This window comes from Vidua chalybeata, chromosome 5 (assembly GCF_026979565.1).
Source record: "Vidua chalybeata isolate OUT-0048 chromosome 5, bVidCha1 merged haplotype, whole genome shotgun sequence".
In the NCBI taxonomy this organism is placed as follows: domain Eukaryota; kingdom Metazoa; phylum Chordata; class Aves; order Passeriformes; family Viduidae; genus Vidua; species Vidua chalybeata.
In genome coordinates, this window is record NC_071534.1 from 59,809,920 (window position 1) to 59,830,117 (window position 20,198).

Sequence of the window (20,198 nt, forward strand, 5' to 3'; positions counted from 1 at the left end):
ATTAATTTGAAATACAACAAGGTTTAAATAAAACTTTTCAACTAGCATGTGGGCTAAGGGTTCCTGTGAGTAACTAGCTAACCAATTCATCTACAGGAAGAATAAACAGCAGCATGATGGCTTATATTAGGTGAATTTGTCCTAATTTTTTAGTGGCTTGTTAAATACTTTAAATGTCCAGCTAATTCCAAAATCATCACTTTTTCTTCTTTAACAAAAACAAACAAAAAATGTCTCCACTGCATCTGTATGATTTATACTTGAACTGGAAAAAAGAAGTTTCCATACAAAAACTACTGGCAAATGCAAAATCTAAATTATTGTAAAAGGAGACATTATATCACTTCTGCAAATGTAAGACTCTTGGGATTTAACTGTTCAACTACTGTATGGGAAACATACATCTCTAGCAGTTTTTGGTTTAGGAACTGAAATCTTGGTACTGATTGTTGAGGGCTTTAGGGGAAGAGAGAAGGCACCTAAGAACAGCCTTCTTTATATGGAATTGTAGGTTTTACCAGTTCAACTACTGGGATTATATTTATGTATTTTTATATATTATGTTTTTATGTTGGAGCTTCATAGGGAGGTATTAAATTTACTCAGTGGAGTAGGTGTGTATTTATGAAGGACATATTGAAGCCTATATTTCAAAAAGAATTCTCTGTCAAGATAAGTTATATTTGGATGATTTGGAGAGTTCCAATTCCATGAAGAAGACAGCATAGTGACTTAAGATTTTGCACAGTTTGTATGGTGTGTGTGCGTTAATGTGCATACACATAAATATACACATAAATTGTTTCAAGTACCTGAAAAAAGCTTCTAAGTGATAGCCAAAATTAGCTGCACTCTTCATTGCTGAAATTGGTTGAGTGTAGTTTTGTTTCTACACTTAAACTCTCTAAGTTGTTTAGGACTGTAAATAAACCAAAAAAAAAAAAAAAAGTGAGAAAGGTGGTGACAAGAGCGTCTTTCTAAACAGCATTTCTAAGTCACTTCTTTAAAGTGATCTTTTAAAAACATGAATTTTATGCATCCCAAACGCATCCTCCAACTGTGAACACTAGATTAAATTCATTCTTTAACATTTCATATGAGAGAGGCAGATGCACTGCAAATGAAGTAAAAAGATCAAAACTGGAGGTAAAATAAGAATAATTTATCCAACTAATATGTACATGTGATTAGTTTTATCTCATAGGCTGCAGAATAATACTGTTATTTTTTGTAAAATAAGAGTTTTGTGGAAATCCTTGGCTGCTTTCCTAAGAATGTGATTTTCTTAACAGAATCATAAATGTTTGTTGCTATCTCTAAGTATCTACATGGTATTTTTTTTCTGAGAAAACTAAGTTTTGTATAATACATAGTCACTCCTTGACAAACCTCCCCCACTGCTTCTAAAATGTCAAAGCTGAGCACAGGGATTTAGTAATACAAGTTCTATTGAGATTAATTGGATTTGTATGGCTAAATCCATGCAGTTCTTTGGAAAATATTGCTGTCCCTTATATATAAAATATAAATATATGTTTACAAATATAATATCACAAGAAATCTTTTGACAGAACAGTAAAATCAGGTTTAATTTATGTTTGGAGATGATTAAGTTTTGGTTTTCTATAAACTAAGGGTTCCTGTTTAAGTATACTGAGTGAATACTAAGCATGTGCTGTGCTTGCCTTAGGGCTTCATTTTTTTTAAATGCGTGAACCATTTACATAGGAGTCTTCTGTACTTCACTCAGGAGGGGGAAGAGCATTTCTGATTCATTAATCCCTTTTTCTTTTTCTGAGTAAGTGGGTCCTTCACATCATGCACTCAAGAGGTGTAAAATATACAAAGAAGTGGGAGGGACAGGCAAAATGATGCCTGGCTTGCTTTAAGGTATAAATTCAAAATCTGTTTCTTTGCAAGAAGAAAAAGAGCGAGGGGAAAAAAGGGCAGCACTAAATCTACTGCATGTGCTTGCATGATATGCAGGTTTGGGATAATTGTTTTCTCTCTTGTTCAATAAAGTGAGTTGTTACCATGGTAACATTTATATAGCACAATTTCTCTGTTACAAAATAAATGAGAACAGTTTTAGAGTCAGAAAAGTCTTTGTATGGTACCTTTTTCTTTTCTGTATTTTTAAGTGCAGAATTGTGTCTTAAAATTTTCTTGAGATGACAAAGTTTTGGTACACTTCACAGAAAAAAATTAGTCAGCTTTTAACAGTATGTAGTGCTTGTGCAGGACAAGATGTGCAAGATCTGGGTGTAAAATTGAACTCAGCCATCAGGCAGATGCAGACTGCCCGGCAGCTCAGAGGAATGGTCTGTATGTCCTGATGCAATAACCAGCTCCTGGCAGTGGCACCTTGCCTGTGTTACTGTGTCACATTGGACAAGATGTGTTGAGAACTTTGTAAAAGGCAGGTCTGAGTCTTCAGTGGCAGAGGGATGGGTGCCCAGGGTGAGTGTTTAGAACCAGAGCATACCCTACACAATATTTTGGTCTCTGCTGCTTGTGCTTCTCTTCCTGAGGAATAGCAGACTGATAGCACCACTTCCTGACCAGCTGGTTCTTTGATAGGGTGTTTTTTTAATGTTTACTGACTGCAGTGCAGATTCTGCAGTGGACATTTTAAAATACCCTTGAGCAATACTTCTGCTTTCTGAAGAGATTCCAGAAGATAACCATGGGAGCTACTTGCCCATTATGTAGAGCTTATGTGCAAGGCTTCCAAGAGGTGTGAAAATATTCGGGTATAACGGTTGATTGGAATGACAGGTAGCTTTTCATCAGACCCTAATAGTGTCTTTGCCAATCATAACTGCTTCTCTTTGTTCAGTTTTGTTTTTCTCCTGTATATTCTCACTAGGCATTTTAGTATGAGGTGACTTTTTAATCTGTTGAGATCAAAAGACTTGATTGCTTGCTTGATTCTGCCCTGTTTTTTCACACCTTTCTGCTGATCTCTCGTATGAATTTTTCAGTTTGGTGATCAGGATAGTATTTTTGAGGGATTAAGCCATTTTAAAGTGATTTAATTTTAATGTTCAAAACATTCAGATTTATAATTACTGAATATTATTAAAAAGTCTTCACACAATGATTATTCACAAAATAGAGTGGCTATCACAGCTATCAACTCCAAAAAGAAATAAGTTCATTAGTCATGGGAATAGACTAAGCACCTAACAAGAAATCGTTCCTTGACTACACTGTATTCCACTGAAACTAACATAGGATACCTTTTGGAGGTTCTTCTATGCTTTTCACATCATAGATTCATTAAACTTGGAAAAGACCTCCAAGCTCATCAAGTCCAAGCTTTGACTGAACACCACCATGACAACTAAACCATAGCACTAAGTGCTATGTCCAGTCATTTCTTGAACACTTCCAGGGCTGGTGACTCAAACACCTCCTTGGCCAGTCTGTGCCAATGGCTGACCACCTTTTCAATGAAGAAAGTCTTCTTGATGTCCAGCCTGAACCTCCCCCCTGGTGCAACGTGAGGCCATTTCCTCTTCTCCTCTCCCTGGTTGCCTGGGAGAAGAAGTCAATCCCCACATGGCTTCAGACTCCTTTCTGGCAGTTGTAAGGAGTGTAAAGGTCCCACTGATACTCAGTGGACAGGAAGGTGGCTGCACTCTCCTACACATCTGCCCACAGGGAACGCTGTACAAACTGCCCTGCCACATCCTGTCTGTCCTGTTTGCCCACCCTTTTCACTGTGCTCCCAGTCACTTGTGCTCCCTAGAGCTCTTCAAATCTCCCTCAGGTGCTCTGGCATCACCCTCCCCATGTTAGCCTCCCTCACAAGAGCTGCCAGGTCCTCCTGAATCTCTTCTCTCTCTTGGGTTTCCCTGACTCTGGGAAGTCTCTGCCAAACTCCTTGTAGTGTTTTTTGCCCCAGAAGTTACTGTAGTCACCAGCCATGTAGGTGCTGTCACCACATGCCTTCCCCACTCCACTCCTGAATGACATGGAAATTACCTTGTGCAGCATGTGACTATTTTACACTCTTACCCTGTAAATAATTTGCAATTATGTAGAAGCAGTATAGTCAATGTTTGCTAACTACACAAATTTTAACACACTGTGTATATAGCAAGATATTTTTAGGACTCTTAAGGAGTGGTTGTGTCTTTGAATGTTTCTGTCTAGCAAAATAGACAGAATTATCCTTGAATGCTGTAAAGGTGGAGAAATATTAACTGACTTCATTCTGTTACAAAGAAATGTTTCCCTTTAGCAGTTATTCCCTTGCCACATATCCTTTGTCTAATCCATTGACCAGCCTTGTTGGTGGGTGTGGCAGCACACTGGTTCACTAGTTCATTGGTTGGCTTTTTACCCAACACATGTGCTTGCCAGACAGGAGTGTCAGAAACTGTTTATTTCCAGGTTAGAAAAGCTAAGTGCTACATGGCATAACTAGCAGAATTTCACAGTTGCATTAAAGGGTGACAGAAACTGCATAAAAAAACTAGTGTTATGTTAGAAGAACACAGTTTTTTGATTTACAGTTAATTGCTGACAGATGATGTTTCATGCTGACAGATGATATTTCATGCTCTTTATCTGATAAAACCAAGTATAACTGAGTAAGAGATGAAAAACGGGTAGTTTTGACCGCTTTGTATGTTACCTATGCAAGGGATATAAGGATATTTATAGATATCTTTTGAAATTGCATCTAACATATTTAATGGGTCATTGGACCTAGATTTTTAATATTTTACGAGTTTTCAGTTCATGGTTGACTGAAAGCTTTGCTTTTGCTAGAAATGGATGTTATGAATTTATAGCCTCTATTGTAGCATATCTAAACTTATACATTTCTTTAATGAAAATAACACTTTTCACTGTAGATTACAACCATCACTGTATGCTGTTAAAATAGGGCTTATTTTATTTGTTTTCAAGCATGTAGAGGGCTTCTTGAGTGACAGTCTTCATCTTAGCCTTTCCCTTCCTTCTGGTGGGAACTAAATGCCATAGATTTACTGATTAAGAGTAGAATATTCTCTATGAGGCTATTTGGTTTCCTGGCAAGTTCAGAAAGGGAAGATTCCAGATATATCCATTTCCTACCATCACAGAGTGACTTTCAGAAATCCTCTCTTTCCTTGTGCTGTGTGGTGACAGTTGGCCAACTGGAACTGAAACTTAAATTCATCCTTGGTGCTTAGTCTGTTCTCCTTAAGGGTACCTATAAACAAAGGTGCAAGAATATGTTAAACTTAAATGTCCAGGTTTTGTTAGGGAAGTGTTCCAAACAGAAATGTAACTGTTCCTCTCAGTTGCTGTTGTACAAGAACTTTATAACTCTTGGTTTATCTAAGCTCCAACATCCTCTTGCCAAATAAAATTCTAATTACTGTCTTATATGAAAGTAAATCAGGTGTTTGGAGTTTTTTCTTTTCCTCTATTGGATGCCATAAAACCTATTATGACTCCCTGCCATATATTGCTGAGAGCTAGACAGTTTTGTTATTTCTAATCTCTTGATGTGCAGCCTTATAATAAATTTCTTCTCCAATGTGTTGATGAGTGCATTAAGGTCACAAATCAGCAATCTTTTTAGGTACAGTTTAACAATATAAGAGCAGCATGAAATGTCATGTTTCAACAGGTCAGATCCCTATGTGTGAACAATTTTATACCTAATTACTGAAGTCTCTGAAGTTAAGAACACTAGGACCCAGTATGTCAGGAATTTTTCTTCCTTACAATATTACACACTTCCCTAAGCATCCTTTGCTGGTACTTTCAAGAGGCAGCAGATTGGGCCAGGGAGGATCTTTGTTTTGTACCAATATGTTGTACTTATACTCTTAAGCAATTGATACAAGTTCTTTCTAATTTTTGTTTTTCTTACTATTTTTTTCCTGTTACAGAACCACTAAAATTTGCAGTTTATCTAGTCACAGTGAATGTGGAGTTGATTGCAGTCTTTTGCAGTGCATTTTGTGAGTAGTTGAGAAGCGGCATGCTACTGTGGAGTGTCTCTAAAGATCTGTTTTAACAATCTCAAGACTTAAAATCAATGTATTTTTAAATTGTTATTTTTTCAGAGCAGACTCCCATTTGGGCCTACAGTGCATTTTACCATTTTTCTATTCTTGTGGTTGAAATGCCTGAGATCTGTATTTCAGAAGTACTTGGGTCAAATATTCCTGAAGTAGTTATTGTAATTAAAGAATTCTTAATATCTTGTGTCTTTATATAATATTTGGATCAGTACTCTTTAAACAATTATCATAATCATCAAAAAATATACTGTGTCTACTTTGAATATATTTTTTTTTCTTGGAGAAAGCAAGGTAGTTTGGACTTAAGAGATACTCCCACATATCCGATTCTGAGCAATCTCTTTTAATTTCATTATTTCTGCTCTTGCCAAGTGCAAAAGACTAGTTTTTATCCTCAGGACTGGTATGAAGTCCTAATTACTTGAATTATTTTTTAATACAAAACTATATTTACAAACACAACTTCTTCATACAGCAGTAAAAGGCTGGTAACTGTGTACACAGTTCTATAATTTACTGAAATAGCATTAAAAATTTAGGGGCCTTCTGTAAATATATCAAGTCCTATCAGTATCACAGGTACTGGGTAGTATTTCTAACATTACTGTTTTCCTATTCTTAATAGAACTTGACTTGCAATATCTAGAAATGTTACCATTGTGGGACAGATGTTATAAATGAAGGGTGGGGGGAGGCAAAATTTTCTAGATTTGGGGAATTAAAATTATATTCCTTGGTCAGTTGCGCAAAGATTTGCTTCTGGGAAACAGTCTTAGTGTTGCTTTCCTTATCTTGTAAAAAAACCTGCCTGGAACCTGAGACCTCTGATGCAAAAATGAATGAAGGTATGGCAGAAGATACTTCTGTTGCCTATTGCCTGTGCCTTGAAAAATAGCCAGCCTTTGTCTGGTGTCCACTTTGTGAAGCTACCTGGCTTAAGTAATCAAATTAACTGTAAGCATCATTCCCCAAGTGTTCCTTTGACCATCTGTTACCGTCTTCGGTTTCTGAGATTTTGGAAGTATGAACTAGAAGGGGGAGTACTTTTGAATTGGCTATCTGTAAGTTGTATCTGTAGTCCTTCTACTTAGGGGTTATGTGTTTCCTGGTTGTTATGGAATAAATGAGATGTACACATCTTCAACAGATTGCAGATGCATTCAGATCTTGGGTTTGAGGATCAAAATTAACTGCTGTCATCACTTCCAAGGTTCTTAACAAAATTCTGAAAATATTTCCAAATAATCCTCAGGTACAGAAAATAATTTGGTCCTTTCAGAAAATACCACATTAGGCAAATTTCTAGCATGCCTTTCATGCCTTTGTGAAGTACTTTAATTGATCCTCAAAGTGAAGAACTGACTCAGAAATACTGTTTTATCCATGCATCACTCTGTAGAGTTTTTATATTTCTTTTTAAAGTTGATGAGCAGAGCGAGGCAAAGTGTGTTGTGAACTGCCTTTTATTTTCCTTCTTATTAGGCAAATTGATTAATGCTAAAGTAAATGTGCTGAGAGAAAAAAAGGAGCTTTTTCTTAATTTCTGTATTGAATAAAAATAATGAAGAGAAAGCAAATTCATTAACACTTTGAAAAATTCCTTTAGTATTAGGTCCCAAATGAATAAATTATTGAACTGCTTTTAAAAAGTGATGTTACTGTAACAATGAGTGGGCAAGGCTAATCTGTGCAAATGCTTTTGAGATATTAGGAAGGTTTTCAGGAGATGGCGGGGGAAGCTGGATTTTCATCAAGTGGGGTTTTTTGTTTTTACAAAGACTATGAAGTATGGAGAGAATACAGTAACTAATAGTGAGAGAGCCCTTACAGAGGCCCAAGAGAAGGTTAAAAGGGGAAAGAGTGGTAAGATATAGAGGATGCAGATGATATACTTTATCTTTGATGAATGCATCACAGCAAGCACATTAAGTCAGACTGAAAATGGGCTTACCCACTGTTTTACTTCTTAGACAGTAAAACTGTCTGACTACTTCTAAGTAATACCAAATGAGCAGGAAAAATTTAAGACCAGAAAGCAGAGGATGAGCATAGTCTGTGTACGTTGCAACTTCTTATTACCTGTGGCTTAAATGCCTGCCATAGAGGTGATATTTTTTGCATTCAGCAGCCCATGGTTTTATTTGCTTCCCTGAATGTGCCCAGTGGCTTTCTAAACTTAAAACTCTCTACCACTGTACTGACTTCGTAGAGGCAAAGTGTGTTACAGATTAACTACAGTTTTGGATGAAGAATACTTCCTTTTGGATTTCTTGTTTGCTTGTTAAAATTGCTTTTTTGGCTTCCTGGGATGATTCCTAGATCTTGAATCAGTGTCTCCATTTTAGAAAATAGATGGCATTTTTAGAAAAAATGTTGTATGATTTGTTTCTGTTTTTTTTAATAGCAATTTCAGGAAGAGAATATGTGAGGAGTAGGGATAATGGGAAAGTACAGAGAAGAGTTGAAAGGAAGCTGTACTGATGAGTCAAGATTTGCAGCTAGTCAGAGTAACTAAACAAACCCTAGAAGACCGACTGCTAATTGAAGGGAAAGTATTCTAAAATATGAATACAGCAAGTGTAGGAAGTTTCTTCTTAAAATAGAAAAATACATTTTCTTCTCTTGAGATTGAAGAGAAAAACCACAAGGGAGGCCAATTGCAGGAGAATGGTCAAGAGAGAAGGCAGCTTCTAGTATGCAGAAAGGTGTTCTGAGGTCTGAAAGACAGAAGAGGGTGGAGTAGTACAGAAAGAGGAGGGGGAAAGGAAAAAGGCAAAATATGCATTTACCCTTGATTAAGCGTATAAAATTGGCACTGTTTCTTGTCGGGCATCATTTTGTGTAAATGGGACACAGAAGGTAAGACCGAGTAGAATAAGGTGGTGAACAGTGATTATGCAATGGAGAAAATATCATGTGAGTGGTTCTAATGATCTGTAGAATGAAAAGCAGAAGAATTTTTTAGTAAAATTCGATGTCATATGCCTTGGACTTGGTAAATTTCTCTGTTCTGAAGAGACACAAGAAAAATCTTTTAGATGGTGAGTATGATACAAACTGAATGGGTTTAACAGCAAGAAATTCAAGGTCATGTACTTGAGGATAAATAAACATTTCTTCTGGATTGTTTAAAGGAAGTTTTGGCTGTCTTCATAAATGACTGAATCACTGATATGATTAAGCTTTGAAAAAGCAAATGGAGTCACTTGTTTAAATCTGTAAATCACATAGAGTGAAATGAAATCAAGGTCCTGGAGACTCAACACAGAATAATGAAACAATACTTATGTGACAGAAACATAAAAGCCCCAAACTAATCTGGGATAAAGAAAGCCATCAAATGCAAACATTCATAAAAGAAACTGCAAAGCAGGCTGGGTCACAGTGTTTGCCCCATCGCATCCTGCACGGCCACCTACGTGTGTCACCAGACGGAGGTGCACAGGACACTGTGGAGCAGCACTGAGGCTGTGGCTAGGTCTGTTGGTGCCTCTGTTAATGTCAGAAAACACATTTTGACTGTGTTCATAATGTAGTTTAAAAATAGATTGCTTTAAGCTGAGATAAAGGTAAAATACCTAGCTGAAGCATGTCATAATGAATGTTTAACTGCAGGCTTGAAGGCTCTAAGTAATTTGGAGGGGTGTCCCTCCTGTTGTATTTTCTTCATGCATTAAAACCCTTTCACAAAATGTAATTCAGTATCAAAACCTGATTGTTTTGTACAAGCCTTCAGAAAAATGTTGATTTATTTTTAATAAATTTATAAAAACAGTTTTGATCAAGTGCTGCTACAAATACATACAGTTATGTTCTATGGTTATCTTTCTGTGCAAGCTTTTCAAACAAGGCTGACATATGAGCATACTCTGGCTATAATTTTCATTAAAATAATTTTGAGCAGGTTTTTTTATGGTCACATAATTTGTACTAGGGTCATTGAGTTTAACTCCAGGAGAGTATTACATAGTCATTTTGACTGCAATGTGTTTTGTAAATGGTATTGGGTGTTCCAAGTGCTGTGTTGTGTAGCAGAGATTTTTCCATGTGCCCGAATGTGACTGCTGGCCGGGGTAGGTTTTGATCAAGTGCACAGGCTTTGTGAGCTATGGGATGATGGTGCTGCAAAGCACCATTCATGTGACTCTGGAAGAATGTAGTACCCTTGTCTGACAGTGCTGAATATGGAAAGTTCTTTGTTTCTTGGTAAGTTTGATGTTCAGAATCTGTGTGACAGGAAGCCAGACTGAAGAGTTAGGATTAACTTTACATCTTGGACAAGATAATTGAATATAATAAACTGTGGAGATGAAGAAAACCACACAGATTATCTAGTATATTTCTGCCAGTTTGAAATTGAGTCTCCTTTCATTAATATTTTTCCAGTCCAGTTTAAAATGTACACTTTGTGAGATTTCAATCACATCTCTGAGGAAGCAGCTTCCCCTCCACCCCAAATAGTCAGTATCATTTTCTGTTTAGTTTTATCCTATAGATTTGAGATACGTCCCACACTTGGTCCAGATTCTCTCCTAGATAGTCTGTCATTGCTTGCCCAAACTAACCATGCGTTTCGCTGTGTCATGGGTTCTAATTCTGCTCATGTGTTGCACCTCAGTGAATTTTTTCTGGCTTCTTTTGGTGTCCTCGGGAAGAGCCCGGCCTTTCTCAGCAGACAGCCCTTCCTTCTGGAATCCTTCTCACTTCCACACAGGCATGTACTCACAAAGCCAGTGTTTGTGTCTACTTGGGGAATGATGCAAGGCCCATCTGTTAGTCCAGGCTGATAGGAAAAAAGCTGCCTTAGAGGATGGCTTGTGGGTTGCTTGTTTTTTCCAGAGGTTTCAATGTCCGTGTTTGACCAGTGAATCTCCAGAAGCAATCTGAGCGGTCATTTCCTCCTGGGAACAATTATCCTGCTGTGCTTTTATGATTATTCTCACCTTGGATCCAAGATTTCAGCTGCTGGTTTCTCACACAAATATATTTCAAAGCAAGTTCCATCATCACTTATTTTTAAACATACTGGTAAAACCTGTTTCCCTACATCTTTCAGATCAGAAAGGGGTTTTTTTGTTTCAGATTTTCTTGTTATTCCTGTAGAAAATATCATTTAATTGTTAATTTTTGCTACTATTAAGTCATCACCAATTTAAGTAATTTTACTAATAACTCTAGAATTTTTCTTCCAACTGTAATCTTTTTGTTCAGAAGATTCTCAATAAATATTCTTTCTTATATCACCCACACAGTTCTTCTGGCTTGTTTCTAGTCTGTTCTTGCCAGATGTTTCTTCTCAAGCTTTTGTGATAATGAAATGGAGCCACTGTACCCATGATATTTAAAAAAAAATTTAAAAAAGTTAAAAAAACATTTCAAAAGCAGTGGTGTATATTTTTGGCTAAGTGGAATTAGTTTGGCATTGCATTCATATTTTTCCCATCTGTGTTTCAAACTTCTGATGTGTCTTAATTTAAGAACATATTGCCTCCTGTTCTGTAATACCTGAACTTTTGAAGTAGTAATTGTTTTTCAGTGCTTAAGTTATAGGTGGTACCTGGAACTGAAGTGTTAACAAGACATGAATATTGGTGAATTTTAAAATTATGCTACAAATATACTGTCTTAAACTCGGTTCATTCCACTATATCCTGCTTTACCAGGTGCATGCCTTGGGTAGGCCCAGAGAGATTGCAATTTTATGCAAAATAGTTCAGCTTCAGAAGCAGAGTGCAAGTTAGGTCTGGCGATGATTTAATACCGTACATGGCTTTTTCTTCTTCCTTCCTTTGCTCCTACCCCAGTTATCTGTCAGATGTTCAGCAGAGGTGCTCAAGCCTCTTGTGTCAGAAGGAATTTGGACCTTCTGTGTCCCAGAAGACTTCTGAACCATTTGGTGATGCCAATCATCTTTTATTTGTTGGGTCTAGACTCAGCACAGAATATTAGAGAAACTTAATAATTCCACATCTACCACAATTCAGTATTTTGTATCAATTTATTGCACAAAATAGGTGTCTTGTCCATTTCTGTGGCTGACAGCAGCAGAACTCTCCTGCTATATTATATAAAGCAAGAAAAAATTAGAAGTAATTGCTTTTTGAGCTCTGTTGCTGGTTTTGATTCTCCCTGAACCCACTGAAAAAGCTGTGCAAACAAAGATCCAGGCTGCCGCCCCCTCAGCAGGCAGGCTTTTGGACTTGTCCCGTAGGAGATCTCTGCCTTTCTCCATATACAGGCCAGGCATCTGTAGCTACTACGTGTTGAATTCTACTCCAAAGACTAACAAGTTAGGTATTTTAGCTTCTAACATTTGGCTGTCTGTAGGAAAGCTGGTCCCTACTTAGTCCTCTTAGATATATGTTCTTTCCCTTTGTCTCTACTGAGCCTCTTTCTTGCCTGCATGAATTGGAAATTGCTTTTTAAGTGGTCTCAGGGTCAGAACTTTTTGTTTCTGCACTTGCTTCCCTGTGTTGACATTTATTAAGTGTTGTGAAAGAAATAAGTAAAATGTTGCAGTTTCCTAAATCTGATTATTAAGAGTAAAGCTACTCTTTATTTATCTTGTAATATTTTATATTAACTTTATTTGTCTTGTAATATTGTATATTGTATATTGACTGTGCGTTAATTTCTTAAGTCAAGAACATGAGTGAAACTTAGTGTCCAGTCTGATGTTAGTTCAAATTTCTTGAGTCAGCCTTTAGTAAGGAGTTTACAGTGCTGACCTCGTCTTACTCGCAGAGCATTTGTTGCTAGTTTAGAAAAGAAAATGTAGAATTTGTTGAAGTATTGCTGGAGCATTTGTGACAGCAAGGTCATTTTACATCCCACATAAAACTGACATGGATCTCCAAACTGTGCAGACTTTTTCTGTGGTCATAAGGAACTTCAAGAACCCTCCTGCTATTCCTTCACTGGAGATTTCTGAATGTTAGACAAGCTGCAAGTGTGCAGTGCAGAAGTGATTTGCCAGTATTGATGCACCTGGGTGCAATTATTACAGCAGATGCCTCAGTAATGAATATGGACTTCGTTGAATGAAGAATGGAGAAAAATGTACTCTCATGAGTATTTTAAGAATATAAAACCTAACAAGTTTGAGGTTTATCCCAATCCAGTGATATGTGCAAAGTAATTAATGAACTAGAATCGGAACCATTTGCTGTATACCGAGTTCAATTTTCTTTAATTTTGTCAATGCTAAAATTTGATAAACCATGTAATTTATAGACCTGAATTAAGTAAATGGAATTTGTCTTTGTGACTATGTGTAGACCAGCATTCCTTAAACAAACTCCAAAGACTTTTCAGAATTTCGGTATCCAAACTGTTGTTGTCTCATGCCATATGAAAGAAAGTTAAGTGCAGGATGTTAAAAAAAATCACTTCATTTTTGGGTGAATAATTTTTTCTATTCTCCATAGGTAGGTGTCATTTTTTTCTATGATATTATTCCTGCCTCCTATAAGCACTGTCACAAATTTGAAAACCATGTGTACTTCCAGCAAAAGAGCGGGGTTATTACTGAGTGAGGATTATTGTTTTATTGATACTGGTAACAACTTGCTGATGCTTTTTGTAGCAATGTACTTCCTCGAACGTTTGAACTGACACTTTCTTTCCTGAAATACATTATTCTTGAGAAATTCCTTACTATCCTATTATAATTACTCAGAAGTAGGTCATGGTTGGCTGTTTTTTTGAAAATGAAACCTGTGGCCAAATACCATTTTGTCACAGAATATAAGCTCATTGTCTATGGTATCTATTGCAAAGGCCAGGGAAAAATTTTCTGCTTTTACTTCTTTCTTTCCCTGGTATCTGGGAGGAGATAGGGAGACAATGGAATCACTACAGTGTCTCTTCCTAACTGAGTCAGAATGGGCTGGCTGTTTTCAGTGGTGACACCCCATGACTTCACTTCAGTAGTAGCACAGCCATCACTGGAGGAACAAAGTGAAAAAGTATGCTGGTACATTGCTATTTTGGTAAAATAATCAATGGCTCTGTCAGGACACTGTATGTGTGTTTGTAGGCAAATTTCTCTTAACTCAGGCCCTGCTCTTTTTAAGCACACAATCTTCCAGCCTTTTCTTTCCACCCTTCAAATTCCTTTTTATCTGGAGTAGAGTGAAACCTCCATCTGTTCAAAATGTGATATGATCTGGCATAGGAATATCCAACATTGAGTGGGAAAGTTCAAAAGGCAGTCTTCAGGGATAAAGGAAAGAAAATCCTAGTCCTTCCTGATTGTCAGGCAGAGATTTGGAAAATGCTCAGCTCGTGCCTATTATTCCTGTTCCTCTGTTCAAAACTCCAGGATAACTTTTGATACGAAGGATGAAGGGTTTAGCCTTTGTCTATCACTGTTGGTGCTGAAAATGTAATGGCAAGATGTATGTGCATTCCTGGGTTTTCTAGCTGCAGAGCTATGTGGAAGTGAACAATGAGCAAGTGGGAGTAACTTTCCAGAGAAAAATGGGAATTATGCCAAATGGAAAAAGATAAAAAAACAAACAAAACAATAAATTGGCCACTGCTATTCATGTTACCAAAAATTACTAACATTACTAGTGTCTCTTGTCCGTAGATCACGTCTCTTGTGACACTGCAGCTGTTGTCCATGGTTGGCCAGAATGACCAGCTTGATGGACCACGATACAAATGTACTGTATCTCTGGACTTCATCAGAGCTATTGCCCGGTGAGCCTGTTAAGAGTTCATTTATTGTTGCATGTGCTGACTTGAAAGAGACTTCAAACCAAGTATTTGCTCAGGTTTTTGGTCTCTTTGCAGACCAGAACAGAAAACCTGTGGATGTTTTCTAAGAATGACTAAATAAGTCATGTTATTTTATGAGAAATGTTGTACCCAAGGTAAGTATAGTCCATTCCTGTTTTGAAAATGATTTATGTTACAGTGGCAGTATGTGTTACAGTAACATACTCTCTGTGCTTAGTAAAGGTCAGGGACTTCATGTGAAAATACTGCTCTAAAATGTCAGTCCATTTCATTACCAAAAAGCACATTATGGTATTTGAATCTGAAATTATATTTGGTTCTTAACAGTGTTGTGCATATGATACAAAAACTACGTAGGTTATAGGAATTCTTGCACATAGACTGTCTTGTGTGATCTGTTATTAATGCAAGCTAATTTAGTAAGTGGATGTAAGTACATCAGCATCTTTGTTTATCCAGAGCCTTCAGTCGTGAAGTCTGAGAACAGTTTGAGATCCATCAGGAGAGATGGCAATAATTTGCAGACAGAAATACATGCAATACAAGGGCAACAATCAGGCCTATGTCTCCTATTTTATCTGTTGCCGCCACCTTATTAGCAAGTCTTGGATAAACAGTCTATAACCAGAACAGAGCCCAGAAATGACATGTGTCAAAAGGGAGAAATGTTCTCACAGCCAACTCTTCTCTGTAATGTGGGACTAAGAAAGAACCTGAGGTGTAGGCTGTATTCCATAACCTCAGTGCACATGAGCTATTAAATGTCCTGTAGCCTTGTCAGTAAATGCAACAGATATACTTATTTCAATTTTCAGTTGGGCAGGCTGTAGAATGAAACTTTATCTGGCTCAGGTCTAGCTGGACCACACTGCCAGGACATCCACAGCTTTGCTATGTCAGTTTGCTATTCCCGGCAGTAAAGTCACTTTGTGAGTGATGCCCTGAAAAAGCTCCCCCTGGAACCAAGCACAGCAGACCATCTGCTCAGCAACATGGATCACTGTGTTATACATTGGGATATAGCCTTGAACTGGGATACTTGACAGCCCTTTCCTTGCAACTTTGACATCCTTAGAAGTTTCAATGACTGCATTAAAGTTGCTGGAAGGTAGTGACAGCCAGAAAACAGGACCAAAACTAGTGCCATGCAGCTCATGCTTACTGGAGAAAGTATTTGTAGTATCAGAGATACTGTCACTTCAAACATCAGTGCATGGTAGTATTTTAGCTTGCTTTCCTTTAGGTCTGATGTGTGTGTATGTGTATATATATGTATGTATATAAACTGACTTTTCCTACATGTTATGAGGAAGAAAGCAGTTCTTTTTTTCTCTAAAAGTAGCTTGCAGGTCTTTTTTGCTGCCTAGATAGGGCTATTTAAATTAGATAGATAGATAGATAGATAGATAGATAGATAGATAGATATTTTAAAGTTGGCCTGTTCTGCTTTTCTCCTGTTTCTCCTTTTTTTAAAATCTTGCTTTGTTCCTTTGTTACAATTTTTATTAAAATACACTTTTCAGACCACAGTATTTATTAAATCTTAAAGAAGATGACCTGTAAAAAGACAAGGTTTCATGAATTCATTAGAAATGAGCTTCTGTCTTCTGTGGGTGGGGCTACTAGCTATAGGATGAAGGCCTGATGATCTGTGCTTTAAGAAATTTCATTTCCTATCTGTGCAATAGTTTTGGTTGTATTTGTCACAGTGAAGTAACTACTGTGAAATTTCAGCCAAAATACATACCAAGTAAGCAGCCCATCTGATCCTTGTTTCTCTGTTACTGCAATAGTACTAAAATAAGATTGTTAGTCACTAAAATCTTCAGATACCTCAGCCTGGTTACCATCTCAGCCTTTTTTCTCCAGCATATTTCCTAATCGAAGGCTGAGGAGTGCAGAGAATGGGACAGAAAAGGATGCTTCCTCCCCACCCCCATTCAAGCTGTTCAGATTGTCATTTCATTTTCTGTGTTTTTTAAGCAAAAGTGAAGTTTGCACTTTAAAAAAAAAAAGCCACCTGTTTTTGGAAAAGAGTAAAAAACTTGTGTCTCTTCCTGGTGGCTTTTAACGTGGTAACTGCTGAAGTGCATGGTCTCTTTTTTACCACGGAACCTCACGTCTGGCTCTATTCTGTGGCGTATACTCAGTCTTTGTGGGAACATCTCTGTGTTTTACCACACAGTTGTTAAACATTTGGCTGAAGGTAAAGTTAGATGTTTCTTTGTTAGAAATAATTTCTGTTTTAAGAATTTCGAACCTAAGTTCATAAGTTTTCTCTAGCTGATGTAAGGCTTTCTTAGTGTTTATTGAATAGAATATATCTTTTCAGAGAGTCTGTAATAAACCCAGTTGTTATGACAGGACAATTCTGTTTCATTTAGTTGATAAGGTCAGCATTTGTTAGTGTGTATGATTTTGTTTCTGTGAAAAGCCTTGTAATTAAAGCACTTTTTTGAGTTGTGCAGTGTCGTGTAAGTCTAACAGTGGCAGTTAATGTCTTTAAATTTGTCACCGGATTAATAGATAGACTCCAGTGGAGTATTTCTTGTTACGTATCTTGGAGATTTCTAAACTTTTTCTCTGTCAAAAATTATGTTTTATAAAAACTTTTTGAAAAGTGGGTTACAGGCTGATGCACGAACAGAGAATATTAAATGATTGTAGTCCAACAAATAAGAATTCAGCTAGCTAATCTCACTTAGTATTGTTAGCAGTTATTTTTGCATCATTGAATACTTTTTTTTAAAAAACCCTTTTAATTTTATACTTGTCATTATATGCAGTAATTTGCATTATTTATTCAAACAGTAAACCCTAAAGTCTGAGTGTTAGATTGTATAGAAGAATGAGTTTAGAGACAAAAAAAAATAATTATATGCTTTATTCTGCTGCTATTTCATTTTGCCTGCCATTAAACTACAAAAGTGTACATTAAAATCTTCTATCCCATTGATTGGCATTCTTGGATTTTTCAAATTTAGCTATGAACATGGGTCAACTACTGTCAAGACTGAAAGAACACAGGCTCCAAATGAGAACAGATGAAGGAGTACATGCTAAAACAGGTGGTTTGGGAGATGAACAAAACATTCAATAGCATAAAAGGTTGTTGCTTTGCATCACCAACTAGAACATCAAGTTTGCCATACAAAAATATAATCTTATTTATATTGGGTTTTTTTTTCATTATTTAAATAAGTCTTCCTTCCTTTACTAGGAAGTTGCTGTACTTTACTAGAATTTTACAAAGTTGTAATAATCAGAAGAGGGGTATTGTAAATAATGAGAGAAATTAAAAATTCATTAATCCTTGCTTGCATTTCTTTTGGGGAATTGCTTGATTTTGATTGTGCAGAATGTCCTGCATGTGCTGTCTCCAAACAGGTTAAAGTCTTAACACTGTTAAGGTGATTGCTCTAATATACTGTGTTTTTGTTTATAGGACCGTGAACTTCGACATAATAAAGTACTTGTACGATTTCTTGTGAAAACAAGCTTCACAGCCATATGGACACTGTGACAATGACTAAGGCAAGCTGTGTTCATCTCTCTACTTAGCTGGCCAGAAAGAAGAGTATTTTGGCTCTTTTGGATTTGTCCAAACAGGTGCTGGCCCAGCATGGAACCTGATGAAAATACTCTGATTGGTCTGGGTGGATCTGAGCAGAGGACTATTTACCAGGGACCCTGGAGTATTTGGAAGCAATGTGTTAATTATAAACAGCAGGGTTTGAGCACAATCTGTTCTAGTCTTAATGATGTTATCTTAACACTGAAATTGCCTGAAACCCATTTACTTAGGACTGCATTTTGCTCTATGAACTCTCCCCAGTGCTTTGAACATGGCAGCAGCCGTTGTTTGTATGCCCAGTCTTTTCACTTCCTCTCCACAGGAATCTTTGCAGTTGCCTGCCAAAGCAGCTTTTCCTGAGGCCACCATTTTAGGAGAGCGGAGTAGCAAAATATAATAAACATACAAACATGTTTAAAAATCAAGCTGGTACAAATCCTTCTTTCTCTTCAGTAGTATGTAGGCAGACTGTTACCCTGTTATATGGAGATCACGATGGTAGGAAACTCTCAATTAGTCACCATATTGTCTTTTTCAGACCATTCATAAATGTTGACTATGAATGTATTTTTACAAAGCTCTGTTTTAAAAAAATAATTGATTCTTAAACTTCTATCCCTGTGTCAAACTTGAAATGTTTTATTTTTGCTTCAAAATTCTATAGTCCTTTCACCAGTTACAGGAAGTGCTAATTATAGTGCCGTGTGGAATGAACCTACTTTTAGCATGCACACCACATAATGGTTTTTGCAACACCTCTGTCCTGTAGAGGAGGATGGCACAACTGCCTTTTCATCAGGAAGGCAGAAATTCAACAGGTGACAGAGTCTTTCTGCAGCAATTCCCAAAAGTAGTGGAACAGTGAATAACCAATGTGGTATTGTAACATAAAACTTTGTCCTTGGAAATACCTGATGGAATACACTACAATTGCAGCTTACAAGTATAAGATACACAATTTATGGAGCATGAAAATCTCCTAGTCCAGTTGGAGGTAATTGTCTTCATGAATCTGAAGATTTCAGTAACCCTCTTGAAAACTCCAGGTCCCACAGCCTGTTACTGGGATGTTTTATTCTTGAGTGCTCACCTTTGACTGTTTGGCAGTGAAAGACCATGCCAGGTTCTAAGTTGAACATTATGGGTTTTTTTCAGGGAAAAATCATGAGTCTTCCCCACCTTGCTCTATTAGAAATTATCAAATACTCTGAACATGTGTAGTCTTTATTCTTCTTTCTTTCTTTTTTTTCTTTCTTTCTTAATTTTTGTTTACTTTTTTGTTGTTTTCTTTTTTTTCCCCCAATTGTGGATGCATAGCCATACTTCTGGATTCAGACTCAAGTGACAAAAGCATCCTTCTGGCCAAGCTCTGGCTTCCTCCCTCAGGGGAGTGTGAAAGGGCAGCAATGAGTCATCTCCATGATCTGTTTTCCTTCCTACCGCTGAGCTGGATCAAACCCTGCACCTGTCCATGAGGTGGCAACATTTGTCACACTTACTGAAGTGCTTGGATGTAAATACATAGCCTGTTTCAAAAATGTTTGCTACCTGCTTTTGGTTTTACTTATAGAAATGTCCATAATGTGAACTTTGGGCTAAACTTTGCAGTTTACAGCCTTTCTATCTTAGGGCTAGTGCTGGGCTGAGCTCGGCTCTTGTGTAGTTTGTAGTGGAAAGAAGTTTTGAGGTATTCATTTGTCAGCTGTCGATGTAAAACAGTAGCAGTAGATCATAGGGATTTGTAATTTCTGATCTGGATTAGAATTTGATATATGAAACATGATGGGACTGATACTGATTTGTTAAGTGCTACAAAACTTGAGTCACAAAATTTCATTTTCAGTAAC

At 37.0% G+C, this 20,198-nt stretch overlaps 1 protein-coding gene across 5 annotated transcripts in view; it reads left to right on the forward strand.

Annotated features, from left to right (window-relative positions):
- The window catches only part of ORC5 (origin recognition complex subunit 5), a 63,032-nt gene extending 44,256 nt beyond the window's left edge, over nt 1-18,776 (forward strand). For 3 of the 5 annotated variants that reach the window (XM_053942875.1, XM_053942877.1, XM_053942878.1), the window contains exons 14-16: nt 14,626-14,738; nt 17,762-17,845; nt 18,223-18,776. In XM_053942875.1, the coding sequence (XP_053798850.1) occupies nt 14,626-14,738; nt 17,762-17,825 (177 nt within the window). In that variant the 3' untranslated portion in view covers nt 17,826-17,845; nt 18,223-18,776. The remainder of the gene's footprint in view (nt 1-14,625; nt 14,739-17,761; nt 17,846-18,222) is intronic. The other 2 variants (XM_053942880.1, XM_053942879.1) reach the window with 2 other exon arrangements.
- Nucleotides 18,777-20,198: the final 1,422 nt, after the last annotated feature.